The sequence below is a fragment of the Plectropomus leopardus genome, chromosome 14, assembly GCF_008729295.1.
Source record: "Plectropomus leopardus isolate mb chromosome 14, YSFRI_Pleo_2.0, whole genome shotgun sequence".
In the NCBI taxonomy this organism is placed as follows: domain Eukaryota; kingdom Metazoa; phylum Chordata; class Actinopteri; order Perciformes; family Serranidae; genus Plectropomus; species Plectropomus leopardus.
Window position 1 is genome coordinate 10253493 of NC_056476.1, and position 15235 is coordinate 10268727.

The 15235-nt window shown below is 41.2% G+C and overlaps 1 protein-coding gene across 3 annotated transcripts in view; it reads left to right on the forward strand.

The window, feature by feature from the left end:
- Positions 1-8717: 8717 nt before the first annotated feature.
- nrd1a (nardilysin a (N-arginine dibasic convertase)) overlaps positions 8718-15235 on the forward strand; it is a 40742-nt gene continuing 34224 nt past the window's right edge. Inside the window, exons 1-5 of one of the 3 annotated variants that reach the window (XM_042501084.1) lie at positions 8718-8739; positions 9349-9589; positions 11778-12006; positions 13944-14025; positions 14855-15008. In XM_042501084.1, coding sequence (XP_042357018.1) covers positions 9384-9589; positions 11778-12006; positions 13944-14025; positions 14855-15008 — 671 coding nt within the window. In that variant the 5' untranslated portion in view covers positions 8718-8739; positions 9349-9383. The remainder of the gene's footprint in view (positions 8740-9348; positions 9590-11777; positions 12007-13943; positions 14026-14854; positions 15009-15235) is intronic. The other 2 variants (XM_042501083.1, XM_042501085.1) reach the window with 2 other exon arrangements.

The window sequence follows — 15235 nt, forward strand, 5'->3', positions numbered from 1 at the left end:
GAGTTCAGCTTCCTAACCACATCCTCATGCACTGTAAAATCTGACAAGGTGATTTACTTTTTTTTTTTTTTTTTAATTAAAAATCTAGGAAACAATAACCTTGAAAAATGTAACTAAATCAGTCTTCATTAATATCTAATTAAGTTTACTTAAAATTTAGTTATACTCGATTTTATGAAGTTGTTGCAACTTAAGAATGCCAAGTTTATGTAAACCAATCTGTGTAAGTTTTTAGAAACTTCAGTGAACCAAGTTTACTGTGCTATATCTCAGCATTTTGCAGGATGCAAACTAGTCAGTCATATTCCTATTTTCTAAAACATGTTAATGGTGACGTGTAAAATTTAGGGACAATTAGTGGCATTGAGCGGTGACTTGCTGATTGCATTAAGTCAGACTAAGTTGATTAAGTTGTTATCATTTAGAAGGATTTTTCCTAATTTTTTAAAGTAAGATCAACCTGCAAGATTTTACATTGCACTGTAGAATGACAAGGTGATTTTACTTGAAAAAAATGAATTGCCTTGAAAAATGAAAGTAAACAGGCTAGAACTATTAGTCTTCGGTTATTTTTATTTTAGCTTATATCTAATCATTAAGTTTAGAGTTAAGTTATAAATTCAGTTACATTTACTTGATTTTGTGAAGTTGTTGGAACTTAAAAATGACAAGTTTAATTGAAGAAATCTTTTTAAGTTTTAGCAACTTCAGTAAACAAAGTTTGCAGTGCTGTTGTAAACAGCAGTGCTCAGTGTATATTTGGAGGCGATCTTGGTTCATTCTGACAAGCGATATATATAACAGAATCCTCCGTCAGTCGTCATTTATGTGACTAGAGCCCCAAATAAAGTGACACAGGAATGTGCTAATGTGCCACACAATACGTTTCAGCTAGCAGGTAAACTTTTAAATGTAGTTAATATAGTTCGACAGAAGGGCTGAGACACTTTCGCTCATACCTCTACTGTGGACAACATATGAACAACAGCAAAAGGGTCGAGGTAAAGGCTGGACACAGACGGGGGACCTCCACAAGTGAAAGTAAGGGTACAGCAACTGAGTCTCTAAAACTCCACATATTGACTCTGGAGGCCCAACATGTTAGGTTATAGCTGTTTACACAGATTTTGTGTTATAATAATATAACTATCAGATGTTCTACTCCGTCACATATATTGCTGGTGCATGATTGACTTTGTAACAATATATATCTGTTTTCTGCTGATTGCAAACTTGTCAGTCGTATTTGTGTTTTTGTAAATATGTTAACAAAAGAGAACTCACACATCTCCTAACTTCATCATTAGAAGATTTCTCTTCAAGATGATCAAGTTAAGTCAGACTAACTTTGGGTACTCAAGTTGCTAAAACTTGAAAAGAACATCGTCATTTCAATTGTTATTTTTAGGTTGCAACAACTTCACAAAATTAAGTAAATGTAACAAAATTTTAACTAAACTTAACAATTAGATATAAAGTAAACATAAAGTAATGGGCTGTCTAATGATTGTTTTTTAATCTCGATTAATCGCAGAATTTCAGATAATCATGATTAATCACATTTTTAAATCATGTTTTCACGTTATGAAGTCCATATTGACAAGGTAAATCAATTCTTACCAGATTGCTTAGAAATCAAATAGTAACAAAAAACTGAATGGGACTAGCATGAAGTAGGCATGTTTATAAAGGGGAGACTCATGGCTACCCACAGAACCCATTTTCATTTAGATCTTGAGGTGAAATGGCCACACAGTTTTTCCTTTGCCAAAATTTTGCCTTATTTTGGAGCGTTATCTCCCCCTCTAGAAGTAAGCATGGCATGTTTGGTATCACTGGATTTCTTAGGTCCTCTAGTTTCATGTGATACCGGCATCACCATTCTCAAACTCAGCCCGAAAATGGTGGGCGGTGATTAAAGTGATAAAAAAAAAAGAAGATGCATTACATAAAGAACTTAATCGCGTTGCTATTAGCACGTTAACGCTGACAGCCCTAATTATGAGTTATATATACTTTACTTTTTCAAGGCAACCAGTTTCCAACATTATTTTAAGTAAGATCAACTTGTCAGATTTTACAGTGTGGGTGGCTGCTGCTGCATCAATACAGCCACTTAAGTGGCAGCTACGGACCCCCTTGTGAAGTTCCCGAGTGGTGGACCAATCTCTATCAAGGACACCGCGGTGCCCCGGCGTAGAAAACAAGCATTCAAAAGCGTTCAAATATCAGTCAGCCGGTTTCATGGCTATAGGAAAAGATTTAATAACAACATGTCTTCCACATTACTGAGCTGAAAGTTCAATTTTCAGTTCAATTTCACATTGATTTCAGCGTGCATTAAGGTGAATCACCTTGAGGAAATGGAGAGGTGCATCTCTGCCTCACGCACTCCCCCCCCCCTCTCTCTCTCTCCCTCCCCATGCCTCTCCCTTCAGCAGTGGAGGGGAGAGCTCTCCCTGGAGATTCCTATCTGAAACAGTAACAGAGACGGTTCCAGTAATATCAGGAAGATGTAGATGATGGTTATAGATTTCAGGGGCTCTCAGGTGCATTAGGCTGTATTACAGCTTCCCCACAAGGCTACTTAACGCACACTTGCGATGGAAACAGGCTGGCAGAGGCTGGGCATGTATGCACAGACACATGATTTTTTGGAGATTGCTCACAGACAAGTCACCTTTAACATGCAGGGGGTGCAGCTGTATATAAATAAGATTTTGACGCTGAGAAATCATCCCGGGCTCTGTGATTGGTGAAGGCCGGGGGGGGGGGTGGGGGAGGTAATGTGATCCCAGACCTGAGGCTATATCGTCTGAGTGTAACGACGGCCGTGACGGAGAATCTGGGAGGAAAAACACTCGCTTTTCCTCACCGTAGTGTTGTCGTTGAACCGTGGAGGCTCCCTAAATTAAGAAAACAAACGGAGAGGAACTGAGAGAAGATGGTTATCAGGCACCATCAGATACCTGCGCTGTCTGTTCTCTAGGGGCAGGAGCCGCTCCGAGCACATAAAGCACTTTTTTGGAGCGTTGACGGCGCCTCTAAAGTAGGGGATCTATTTATACTGGCCTAGTGCTGTCTGTGGAGCTGTCCAGTGTTGAAATGGATGGGGATTCATGCTGTTTTCACTTCAGCCACTTCTCCTTTCTTCCTCCTCCGCTTTCTCTTTCTCCAAAGGGCCCTTTTTCTTTCTCTCATCTGAATTATTTCTGTCAGATCATGCTCAGATTCCTTCCCCTCTCTCTCCCCTCTTTACTTTCTTACTTTGATTCTCCTGTGGGCTCTTGTCAATTCAGACTGGTTTACACGCCATTCTCTCTTTGATTTCCTCCCTTTTGTTTCCCTCCCCCCCTTTTCTCACGCTTTCTTCTCCTCCACTGTGGACAGGAAGTGGTCATCCCATCTTTTTGCAGCTCTCTCTCTCCAATTATGCTTTTGTTCCCCCCCAGATATCCACCGGGACTGGCTTGCATGCGCGATTGCGCACACACACACACACACACACATACACACTCAAGACTGAAGCAGACACATGAATTCATTCCTCTCCCCTGCCAATGCACGGGTCAGAAAATCTCCTTAAAGCTACATGTTGTTCACATACTGTTGCGCTGTCCCTTAACACATTTTTTTTTTTTTTTTTTTTGTGAGGGCCCCCAGTTTCTAGTTACTCGGTGGGATGAGGCAATCAAAAAGGCAGGCAAGGGCATCCTGCACACTGTGGGAAAGAGTAGAAAGCAAGTGGATGAGAGGGAGGGGAAAGAGGGGGAAAAGGAAAATAACTGGCCAGTTGTGGGAGCGAGTGAAAGGGAGACAATGAGCAGTGGGAATTTGGGGGTTTGTGAGATGTGCAGTGATGGGGAGAGCAGATAGAGGGGCGAGATATGGGGGAGGATGGCCAGGAGGGCAGGTGGTTCTGTCATTAGCTCCAGATTAAAGCAGAGGGCAACTCTAGAGGACTCACCTCTGATTCACACAGTAGTACTGCAGGCAAGGACAAGCCTCCCAGGAGACACGAAACACACACACATATGAGCACACACGCTGGAAACACAGTAGTGATTCACAGGATTACCCAGAGGCTCACGAACACACACTTGTACGCATATAACACCCCCTCCTCATTTAGCATAACTACACACACCGTGACTCACGAGAACATGCCGACTCCCACACACATGCCACATACAGAGCGAGAGAGCCATGCAACACACACACACACACACACACACACACATCGTTGAGCTAATTAATCAAATCTCCTGTTTTAATTAGGATTCAAATCAGTTGCAGTGGGAAACTTGCCCCCTTTGGAATCTTAAGGTAAAGACTCCGATGTCTCTGCAGGACCGACAGGGACAAATTCACAATACCTACAATGATTCAGCTGAATGCATGCTACATTCACACAGACACATTTTTACCAGGGACGGCCCGAGGTGACCAATCTGGACTTCAGTTTAGGCTCAGTCAAAGAGAAGGGCAAAAAAGTGGGGAAAATGATCACGTCGCAACTAATACAATGTGCCTTACCATGAAAAGGCCATGTGTGTTAGTATTAAAGGGGAGGCCCACGGTTCGCAGAGGCCTGTCCAATCGATCTCTAACACAAGCCTGCCATTCTGCTCTGAAAGTTTTCACGTGGAGAGGCATGTAAAGGCACTTTCACACAGCTCTAATAGGCTGCTTATCTCCGCTATTACCGCAGCCTTGCAATTTCAGCCGAGCAATGGCTCTGGACTCTCACCAGAGTGGCTACAGTACAGTGCAGTACAGTAAAGCACGCCTGTGTGGTGCAAGAACTTTGCCCTTAGAGAAGTATTTTACCCATTTAAAGAGGGTTTTCACATAATCTAGGATGTCTGTGCACAAATATTTTTGTTACTGGTGCAACATGAAAACAGACAAAAAGGATGCTTTAGCTCAAGAGGCAGAAAACCCAAAATGACCTGAATGCACTTCCCCAAACCAGGCCATAGACTGTACACAAAGATGGATGAGGCTTCTCCACTTACCCCCACTAAACAAAACTGAATATTGGCGATATGGGCGTTGCCATCTTGCGATGGTGATGTCACTGCGAGCCTGATTCTGCACAGTAGCGATATCAGAGGTGGTGGAGTTCCCCCCAAAACACCTGTCTGAAAAATTTTGAGCAGCCCCATTGAATGCGAGCACATGGATTGGCTGTCGCAGCCGTCAATCATGGTGAAAAATCCCCCTTTCGTATAATTCAATTACTCATTGAAACCGAACTCATCATAAAAACGATCACTTAAACAAATACCAGGGTGACAGAAACCATGTTTGGGGGGAATTTGTTTGGCGTGTACTTTGAGTTTTTAGTTTGACCTTTGTCCCAAACATGGAGGGGCAGTTTGATCAAAGATTTTTCAGTCTCCGTTTTCATTATACAGCAATCATTATGGCGCCCACAACCCATTCATAAACTTTTACAATTACAGCCAAACAGGGCATTAAAATGTGTTTATGAAAACATTTGTGGAGAGAAATAGGCTGTGCAGTAACATAATTTTAATTTATATTCAATCCACTGTTTGGATTTTGGTCTGAGTTTGACAGAGAGAAAGAGAGGGGCAGGTGTGTCTCTTGATCTGATTCTATACTTTTTTGGGTCCACGGTGTCAGCGGGCAATGTGAAAATGTGATACAGCTGTAGTAGCCCTGAGAAACAACAACGTTTTTTGCGTCATCCAGAGAGGGATATCTGGGCACTGGTTAGATGGAGGGAAGTTTGCCACAGCTCATTCACACATATTACCCACGATGTTCTGATACAAAGGAAAATTGAAAAAAAATCCCTTTAAAAAGTAATTTCTTGGTGTTCTTAAAAGGATCAATAGGATAAAATGAGTGAGAATCAGCTCTGTATTTTCATTCTCTGTCTCACTGCTTAAGAAGAATCAATATGCTAACATTTTGTTTTAATCAGATCGAGTAAATATTTATTCAGTGACTAATAGAGCTCTATTTTAAGCAACGTGGAGTGTTAACAGTGTTTCATCTCACATGTTGATAGATCAGCTTATCTTAAAAGACGGAGGATGAGAAAGCTCAAAACCGTGGTGGCGGAAGAAGCACGCCGCCTTCATCTGTCCCGAGCGTCTTAATATCAGCTCAGGTGAAGACTGGACTTGATGAATTAAAAGCAGGAGAGGATGCCAAGTAAAGCCATTAGGATAAAGGAACTCAGGCGTGTGTCTGGCTCGCCGGTTGTCATGGTTGCGGTGTTTATCACCTCTTTCTGCCGACAGAGGCCCAGGGGCAAATCAGATTGGCTTCAGACAGAGAGAGAGCTGGTGAGTGAGGGGGAGGACATATTGGCACAGTGGAGGGGTGAAATGCCAACACGCTGCAGAGGGGAGGCTGACGAAGGGCACTGGACAAATGTCAATGTGGCTTTTTCATGATAAGATTTAGCTTTTTTTAAACCATTTGATTGTGATTTGAGGTTTGAGGTACAGTGATATTAATCAGTCTTATTAAGGGACTGTTTGTTATTGATGACAGGGGACGGGTGGTGTAAAACGGCAGTGCCACTTCAATTAATTTTTATGTACTGAGGAGGAGGTTTTTTTTTATGTGACTTCAGGGGAATGACATTCAACTTTAAATTGCTGCATTTTGTATTTATTTTAAAATACCCTTAAAACCCCAAAAGCCACATGTGGATTTGAAAAGCATGTTTTCCTTAAAAATCTCTATGGTGGAGGGAGGGTAATGCATGTTGCCCCAGTCACTTAGGAAGGCTCAAGGAAAAATGTTTGCAGCGATCACACCCCAGCCACCACCCTACTATAATAAATAAAGTACAGTCCCTAAGCAAATCCTCACTTTAGACGTCTATTGTTAAGTCACCTGAGGTTTATCCACTTTTTTTCCTTTTGTTTTGCTCAATTTTTATCAAAATACAACTTTCTTTTGTCATTTTTGCACCTGTCTTACTGTGATGACTCAGTGGACCACAAAAGTATCTTAAGGGACTGTTCGTTATTTATGAGCAGGGGGGAGATGATGCAAAAAGGGGGAGGCATGTCAAGTAATATTTTACGCACTGGGGAGGGACTAGAGATTGTCAGTTTTTTCTCTGCTTTTGTTTGATTCTTGTTACACTACAGCTTTTTGGGGGTCTTTTTTGCACCTGTCTTAGGTGTTCTTTATTTATCAGAAGAGGGGGGTGTCCGGGTTGTGACTTAGTTATGTCGTTTGTTATTTTTAGTTTGTGCAAATAGTTTCTTTTTGGCAAAATTTTATATGAGATGTAGAATGACGTGACGTTTTTTTTCATAATGGAAGCGTTAATCGCACATAATGTGTCCAACAACCATCAAGAAATATAAAAATACAATAATAATTGTCACAGCAGCCCCATACCTGTTTCTATGATTTTAGATTGTTTCTAGGATTTTGGACCATATCTTAGATTTTAGGACGTTTCTTGGATTTGAGCACATTCCTAGAATTTCGGGACATTTGTAGGTTTTAGGACTTTCTAGAATTACAGGATTTTACTAAGATTTGGGGAGCTTCTAGGATTTTAGGACACTGCTTGGATTTAAGGATGTTTCTAGGATTTTAGAAAATTTCTAGATTTGTAGATGTTTCCTGGATTTTAGGACATTTTTCAAATTTTAGAACGTTTCTAGGATTTTAGGACGTTTCTTGGATTTTAGAACATTAGGAGTTTAGGGACCTCTTCGAGGCTTCTGTTTGGGGTGTGGGGGATCCTCTACTAGCACTTTTTTGAAAAACAAACTATTTTGCTGCTGTTGCACTCTGGCACCTTATGTACAGGCCTACTTACAGTACAAAAACAGTGTGAATCACTTAATTTTCATTGTGAATTGGAAAATGGTTAGGGGGTCACCTGGCACCCTATGAGGGGTAAGATTTGGCCCATGGGCTGTAAGTTGAGCATCAGTGCCATAGTGCATAAAAAAAGCACAAAATTGAGCTTGTTTCTGAAAAAAAAACTTTCCCTGGGGGAGGATCTCCCTGCACCCCTACTCATTTGGCTTTGGATAAAAACATGAGACAGTTCAGCATATGGTCATGTAGAACAACTCATATCACCACCCAACATCTCTTACTAGCCTCTAAATAGGAGCCTGGGAAGCATCTAAATCTCAGACCATCCTAAAAAAAAATATTTAAAAAAATAAATCTGGTGTTAAATTTGCCCAACATCCCCCGTGGCCTATGCCTGCCACCTAGCGGTCCCCTAACCCAATCATCCCAGTTTGCAGCCTAGTACAGGTGCATTGGGAGATGTGGGGGGGTACAATTTCAATGGAGCACTGTGGCAGTCATGTGGCTAGCTGACAAGACAGTTCCCATTCAACTCACTTCTGGCCGGCTGTATTGGCTAAAGAGATTTTAAAAAGATGACATTTACCGGCTGTGACAAGTGGTCGGTTGAACATTCTCAGTCTAGCAGTCATAATCATAAACAGATGGCTGGCAGCTGCCGGTTACATCCAGGTGGGTGCTTGTCGCCGCCGCTGTCCCTTCTTCCCCTGCAGCTATCATAACCGCTCCTGACTGCACGGCGCGCGCACGTGTTGGCGCTCTAATCACGCCCCGCTTTGATGTCAGAACCAATCAGAATGCGACATGATGGAATGCCGAACGTACTCAGCGAATCAGAACGCGCTTTGTTTTGGAGACGTTCCATTCACTTCCACCGAGGCCCTTCTGCTGTCAACAGGGAGGAAGGTATGGATACAGTGTTGCCGCACCGGCTTTTTGAAAAAAACTTGATAAAGTTTCGCTTTTTTGCTTCGAAACAGACTTTTACAGAAGCCGTTAAAGCGTATTTTAAAGAATATTTGTACTTTCGCTGACTTTAAGTTCTTCTATTAGCTTGTAGCACACATTTATGTTTATATTCAGGTATGTGAAAGATACTTCCAGGCAGTTTTTACAGAGGTTTTTGAGGCTTTTTTTTAGTCTCCTGTGCAGATGACAGGTTCTCGTGTAGTATTTGGTGTTCTGCCTGCATCGTGTTTTAGCTGACACCTCGCTGAATAGGGCGAAACCACCAGACAGCCTGTGTGAATAGCTGTATTGTGGGCGCTGGCTGCTGTGTGTATGTGTGTGACAGCTAAGGTTCAAACCTATAGGCCTCTTCCACAGAGGGGGCTCTTGGTTAATCTGTGTTGTTTCGGGCCCATTGGTTTTTCTGAGCTTTCATTTCGCGATACTCGTCTGTGAGGGTATTCATCATAGCTCTGTTCAGGCTGACACGGTGTGTCGCCGTGCTGAGGAGTAAATTACCGGTGACAGCGACCTGTCCTGTTGTTTATGGTCGCTCCTCGCTGTCAGCCCGCAGTGCCAAACTTTCATCATCTCTGCAGAAGATGCCGCAGACGAACAAATCCAAAAACACCCCGATGTCTGAGTCTTCAAGCTCTGTCCAAGGTGGAGCTGAAGGTGCACACCCGGTGTCCCGGGAGGTGTGCCAGGCTGCAGGGGACGCAGGAGGAGGAGGAGGAGGAGGAGGAGGAGAGGACAATGTTGGAGACGGCGAGATCATCAAGTCCCCAAGTGACCCCAAACAGTACAGGTAAAGGAATTTAAGCCTTTAAAACCAAATTAATTTGATTTCTTTCAAAAAAAAAAAGTGGGAAGAAGACAATGTGCAATTTAACAAAAAATGACCCCCCAAAAATTGCAAGAAAGTTTCAAAAAGTATAAAACAATTACCTGAAAATTAGCACAAAAACGTAAAAACATAAACAACAAACAAACACCAACAGGAAATGAAATTCTGTAAAAGTATTCAATAAAACATGTTTAAATAAATTATCCAGATAATGACAAACATTTTTCCCTAGGTTTTAAAAAAATATAATTTTACAAATCTACAATTTTTTTTCCGATTTGCAGAACATTTTTTGTTGCTCGTTGCCTTTCCCCCCATGTTTTCGAAAGAAAACAAACCAATTTGCACAGGGTTCAAAGGTTTAAATATTTGTGATGGTGTCTGAAAGCAGCACAAGAGAAGTGATGTAAATTTGGGTTTCAAAGGGTTAATCCATGTTTTTATACAACATTCTCCCAAGTATTTCAATTTTGCATTGTACTGTAGCCTTGTTACATGATTTATCTCCTATAATGTATACTGAACAAAAATGTAAACCCTTTTGTTTTTGGGTCCCATTTTTCACAGGTTCATGGTAAAGATCTAAGCCTCTGTTATTAGCTATATAGATACATTTCTCCCAAATTTGGGGCACAGATTTGTTAAAAACCTTGTTGGTAAGCTGTTCTTCTTTTCCAAGATATTCCATCCACCAGGTATGGCATATCAAGATGCTTATTAAACAGCGTCATTACTGCACAAGTGTGTTTTGGGAAGGTCACAATAAAAAGTTTTATACTGAAAAAAGACATTTATTAGTAACCCTGGACTATTTAAGATTTGCATGACTAGGGCCAGAGCTATGTATTTTCGGTCACATGGGGTTCATCTATAAAGAGAACTCTTCTCCAAAGTGTCTGACGCCATCAGAGTTGAGCAGTTGCCACTCAAGCACGACAGACTGCAGTCAGGTCAAGACCCTGATGAGGACGACTCCTTTCTCGAGCCTCTCAGGATACCTCGTATCAGTGTTGCATTTACCCCATGCAAATTGTTTGACCATTTAATACTCAATTGATGTGCATAGTTAAGTTATAACTTAATAAATTTAAATAAAACCACAGGAAAATCAAAATTTCTGATGCTTTTCTATGAAGATCTACTAGCAGGATGCTTGAGTGCATTGTGTAGCTGCACGGAATGTGATTGGCTCGTGGCGTTCGAGGGGCGGGGCTTAGAGATAGGTCAATTTGGAAACTCACCTGCATGTTTGTCATCCTCACCAGAGTCTTGAACTGACAGCATTTCGACATTGTAACTGAATTGAGCTGTTTTTAGGTTGGCTGGATGTACTACCATATTGGCTTATGGTATATACATGAACACTCGGCTCACTGGCAGCAGCTCTGGTGGACATTCCTGCAGTCATGTGCAAATGGAAAACTCACTCAAACTTGCAACATTTGTGGCATTGTGTTGTGCGATCAAACCGCACATTTTAGAGTGTTCTCTTATTGTGACCATCTCAACGAAAATCTGTGTAGTGATGATGCTGTTTAATCAGCTGATGTTTAATATGCCACACCTGTTAAATTGCTGGATTATCTTGGAAAAGCAGAAGTCGCTGACACGGATTTTAACAAATTTGCAGCCAAAATTTTAGAGAAATATATCTATCGAGTGCATGAAAAAGTATTTGATCCCTCACTTAAAACTGTGAAAAATGGGAGCAAAAGTGTTTCATTTAAATTTTCGTCACTGTTATTAATATGATTTTACGTGACAGTGGTACACATGTGAGGATTAATTGCTCATATTCATGAACGTGAAAGTGCTGAGAAAAATGACCCAGATCCACTAACCCAGATCCAAAAATGATATCGCGCCTCTCCTCCAGCTGGATCAGTACAGTCTTATTGTAGTTTGATGGGACGATTTCATGCTATGAGCACACGCCAGTGCCTCAGGCCTCTGTGGGGCACACACAGAGAAATTTACTGTGAAAAAAGCATAGAGGAAGAGAGTCTCAAGGGGTTTAAGATGCAGTCTGCAAAGAGACATTTGATTTAACAGCCCGTTCAAAGTACGATGCTGCAAAACTCAACAGAACAACACTTTTTTTTGCTCAAAACTCTCTGTGCTGTTTCACCTTTGACTTCACTTCCTCCAGATACATTGTTCTTGACAACGGACTGCGAGCTCTCCTCATCTCAGACTACAGCGGCCCAGCGGCGTCCGAAGACGAGGACTCGGATGAAGAGGATGAAGAGGAAGAGGAGGAATCTGGAGATGAAACAGAGGACGAGTCTGAGGAGGAAGGTGGCGGCGATGAGCAGGGCAGTGATGACGAGGACGATGACAACGAGGGGATAAAGAAGAAAGGAAATGCAGAGAAACAGGTACCTCTGGGAGGTGTTAAATGTGGAGCTGTATTAATATTTTAGCAGACTAGACATATGTTAAATGTCCCAGAGGAGAAGAAAAAACACGAGTCATGTTGAAACCAGAAAAATGTGTTGAAATCAGATATGCAGATTTATGCAAAAGGCTTGTCAGCACAAACTAAACTATTTATAGTAAAGTTAGACAGAGGTGGGACCAAGTCATTGTTTTGCAAGTATTATTATTATTATTATTATTATACAAGTAGGTCTCAAGTCTTTGCACTCAAATCTCAGGTAAAGACTGGCAAGTCCCAAGTCAAGTCTTTGTGTTTCGAGTCCTAAACAAGTCTAATGCAGACTTTAACAAATGTGTTTCCATTTTAACAACAGAATAATAATATGTTAAATTAAAAAAAAAACTTCATAATTGCTTTTAAAAATTGCTGTTTATTCGTGGAAACAAGTTTGTTGGAAGTTGTTTTTGTTGACACTCTGTAGTTTTGTAAGCAAAAAATACTATCTTTGGTATCATTTTTATTCCTCTGCGCTGCCGATAGCCATGGCCGTGGCTTTATTTTTTTGGGTTGCCCATCTGTCCGTCCATCTATCCTATTCCCGTGAACTTGATATCTCAATGAGACCTTCAGGGAATTTCTTTAAATTAGTACAAACATCTACTTGGACTCAGCTATTAACTGAAATGAATTTGGTCGTCAAAGGTCAAGGTCACTGTGACCTTGTATTCATCTCATTCATGTGAACGCAATATCTCAAGAAGCCCTTTATCAAGTGTCCTCAAATTTGGCACAAACATCCACTGAAACATAACAATTAACTGATTAGAATTTGGTGGCTGACGGTTATTGTGACCTCACAAAAGTCAAGAGTTCCTCCACTAATTATGACAAAATTTCACACAAATGTCTAATTGGTTAAAAATATGAAGTGATGACATTTTATATCCAAAAGGTCAAAGGTCAGCATCACTGTGACATTCCAATGTTCTCCAAAAACACTTTTCTGGCCGTTACTCAACATCATAACTCAGGAACGGAAGGGGAGACATTTGGTCAGATACTGCATTGGTGACACCAGTGTTGAAACTGTGCTTATTGTTTAGATCTTCTGTGCTGCCAAAGGTTTGTGTGTGTGTGTGTGTGTGTGTGTGTGTGAAGCATCCATGTTTTCACAGACAGTGAACAGAGACATTCAACAACGTGGAGATGATTATAGTTTCCAACTGTTGCTGGGTAACGTTTTGTTGGTTTTTAATGGCTCTCTCCATCAACTTGATTAGATGCTGGCGGACTGGTTCAAACAAAGTGCATCTGTGGAATTAAGAGTCTTTGGGTTTGGGGGAAAGATATTAAGTGTTTCCAAATTAAAAGGCTGAAGTCCAGGCAAAGTCATTGGTGTTAAAGTTTAAGTCAAGTTGCACGTCTTTTTTGATTTAGTTAAGTTGAATCTAATGCCATCAAATTTGTAGTTTGAGTCTGACTTGAGCCCAAGTCATGTGACTCGAGTCCACATCCCTGCTTTTAAATACACATACTTTTTAACTGCACCTGTGCCTATAACGTCCATGCATACAGGGCTTGAGCTACTTCAAAGATATATTATATTCGGTGTCAACAAATACTATGAAAAAAACAAAACAAAACAATTAATTAGTTTGTTTCTCAGTACTCTCTGACTTCTGCCTCCCTGTCTGCAGCCCTCAGCTCCACTCCCAAAGGTTCCCACAAAAGAAATAAATCTTTAAAAACCAGTCACGAATATGAAGTTTTGTTGTTAAACAAGGTAAATGGCACAGAGGAATATATCAGGCTTTAGCGAGGGGTTTGTTGACAATGAGAAAAACATACTTATCCTTCAAGTGCATTGCCAGACTCAAACATGACTCGACATTGTGTGTGTGTGTGTGTGTGTGTCTGTGTGTGTGTGTGTGTCAGTCAGCAGCAGCGCTGTGTGTCGGTGTGGGCAGCTTCAGCGACCCCAGTGACCTCCCTGGCCTCGCTCACTTTCTGGAACACAGTGAGTAATCAGCCAGAGAGGGAACCAGAGAGGGTCGAGTCAGTTCTCATCTCTGCTTGGTCAAGGGTTAATTCGCACTTATGTACAGTATCATCTATTGAGTCAAGTCATGTCAGTTTTATTTATATAGCCCAAGATTACAAATCTGTACAACATATAACGCCGTGTATCCTTAAACTCTGTGGATTTGGACATTGAAAAACTCCGCTTTAATGTGGGGAAGCAGGCGAAACCTCAGGAAACATATTTAATGCATTCCAGGAGTTGTTTTGTTATTTTAAATTATTCAGCGTACCCTCTTTTCCTTAACCTGTTTTGTCTACTTCTACTTCAGTTAATAATTTCTGACATCTCCCAGAATACCCTCCATCAAGCAACAAAGAGTGGTTAGGAACTTGTTGCATTAAGTTTTTATTCCAGTCCAAAAAAGCAACGGTTGCTCGCTGTTTTTGAAATGCAACATATCTTCTGAATTGCTTTCCAGCCTACTGATGTTACTGCCAGTGGAGAAATTGTTATATCTGTCTCCTCTACCCATGTGATTGTTGAACATTGTTCCTAAATGGTCTGTTTGAAAAGAAAGCCTTGCTCATTCTTATAGACTGTCATCAAAACTGTCAGCGAGTGTTAAAAACGCTATCAATTCTATTGTGCCTCAGCAGGAGATATAATGCTACGCTGTCTGTTTGGCCAGCTTTCCACATAAATAAGAAAACCACAAATGCAAGCACACAATGTAGCTGTGGTGGATTTTTTTCCCTTTTAATCTCCTTTATTTTTTTATTTATAACTATTCTCTCTTCCCTGCTGTTTTTCCGTTGTGTCTCAGTGGTGTTCATGGGCAGCGAGAAGTACCCCTCAGAAAATGGCTTTGATGCTTTTCTCAAGAAGCATGGTGGGAGCGACAACGCCTCCACCGACTGCGAGAGGACCATCTTCCAGTTTGACGTCCAGAGGAAAAGCTTCAAAGAGGCTCTTGACAGGTGAGGGAGGATCAGAGTTTTTTTTGTCTTCAGATCAGTCGCTCTTAAGAAGTGGACTCCTTGAGAACCATCAGATGATAAACACAGAAATAAGAAGAAGAGAGTAAACTGCAAAAAACACTTAAGACATGTTAGTACATACCAACTAGAAGATGATAACTCTTTCAAAACTTTGGGGCAAAACTCTTCTTGGCATTGCTGTTTATAACTTTCACTCTGTTGGACAT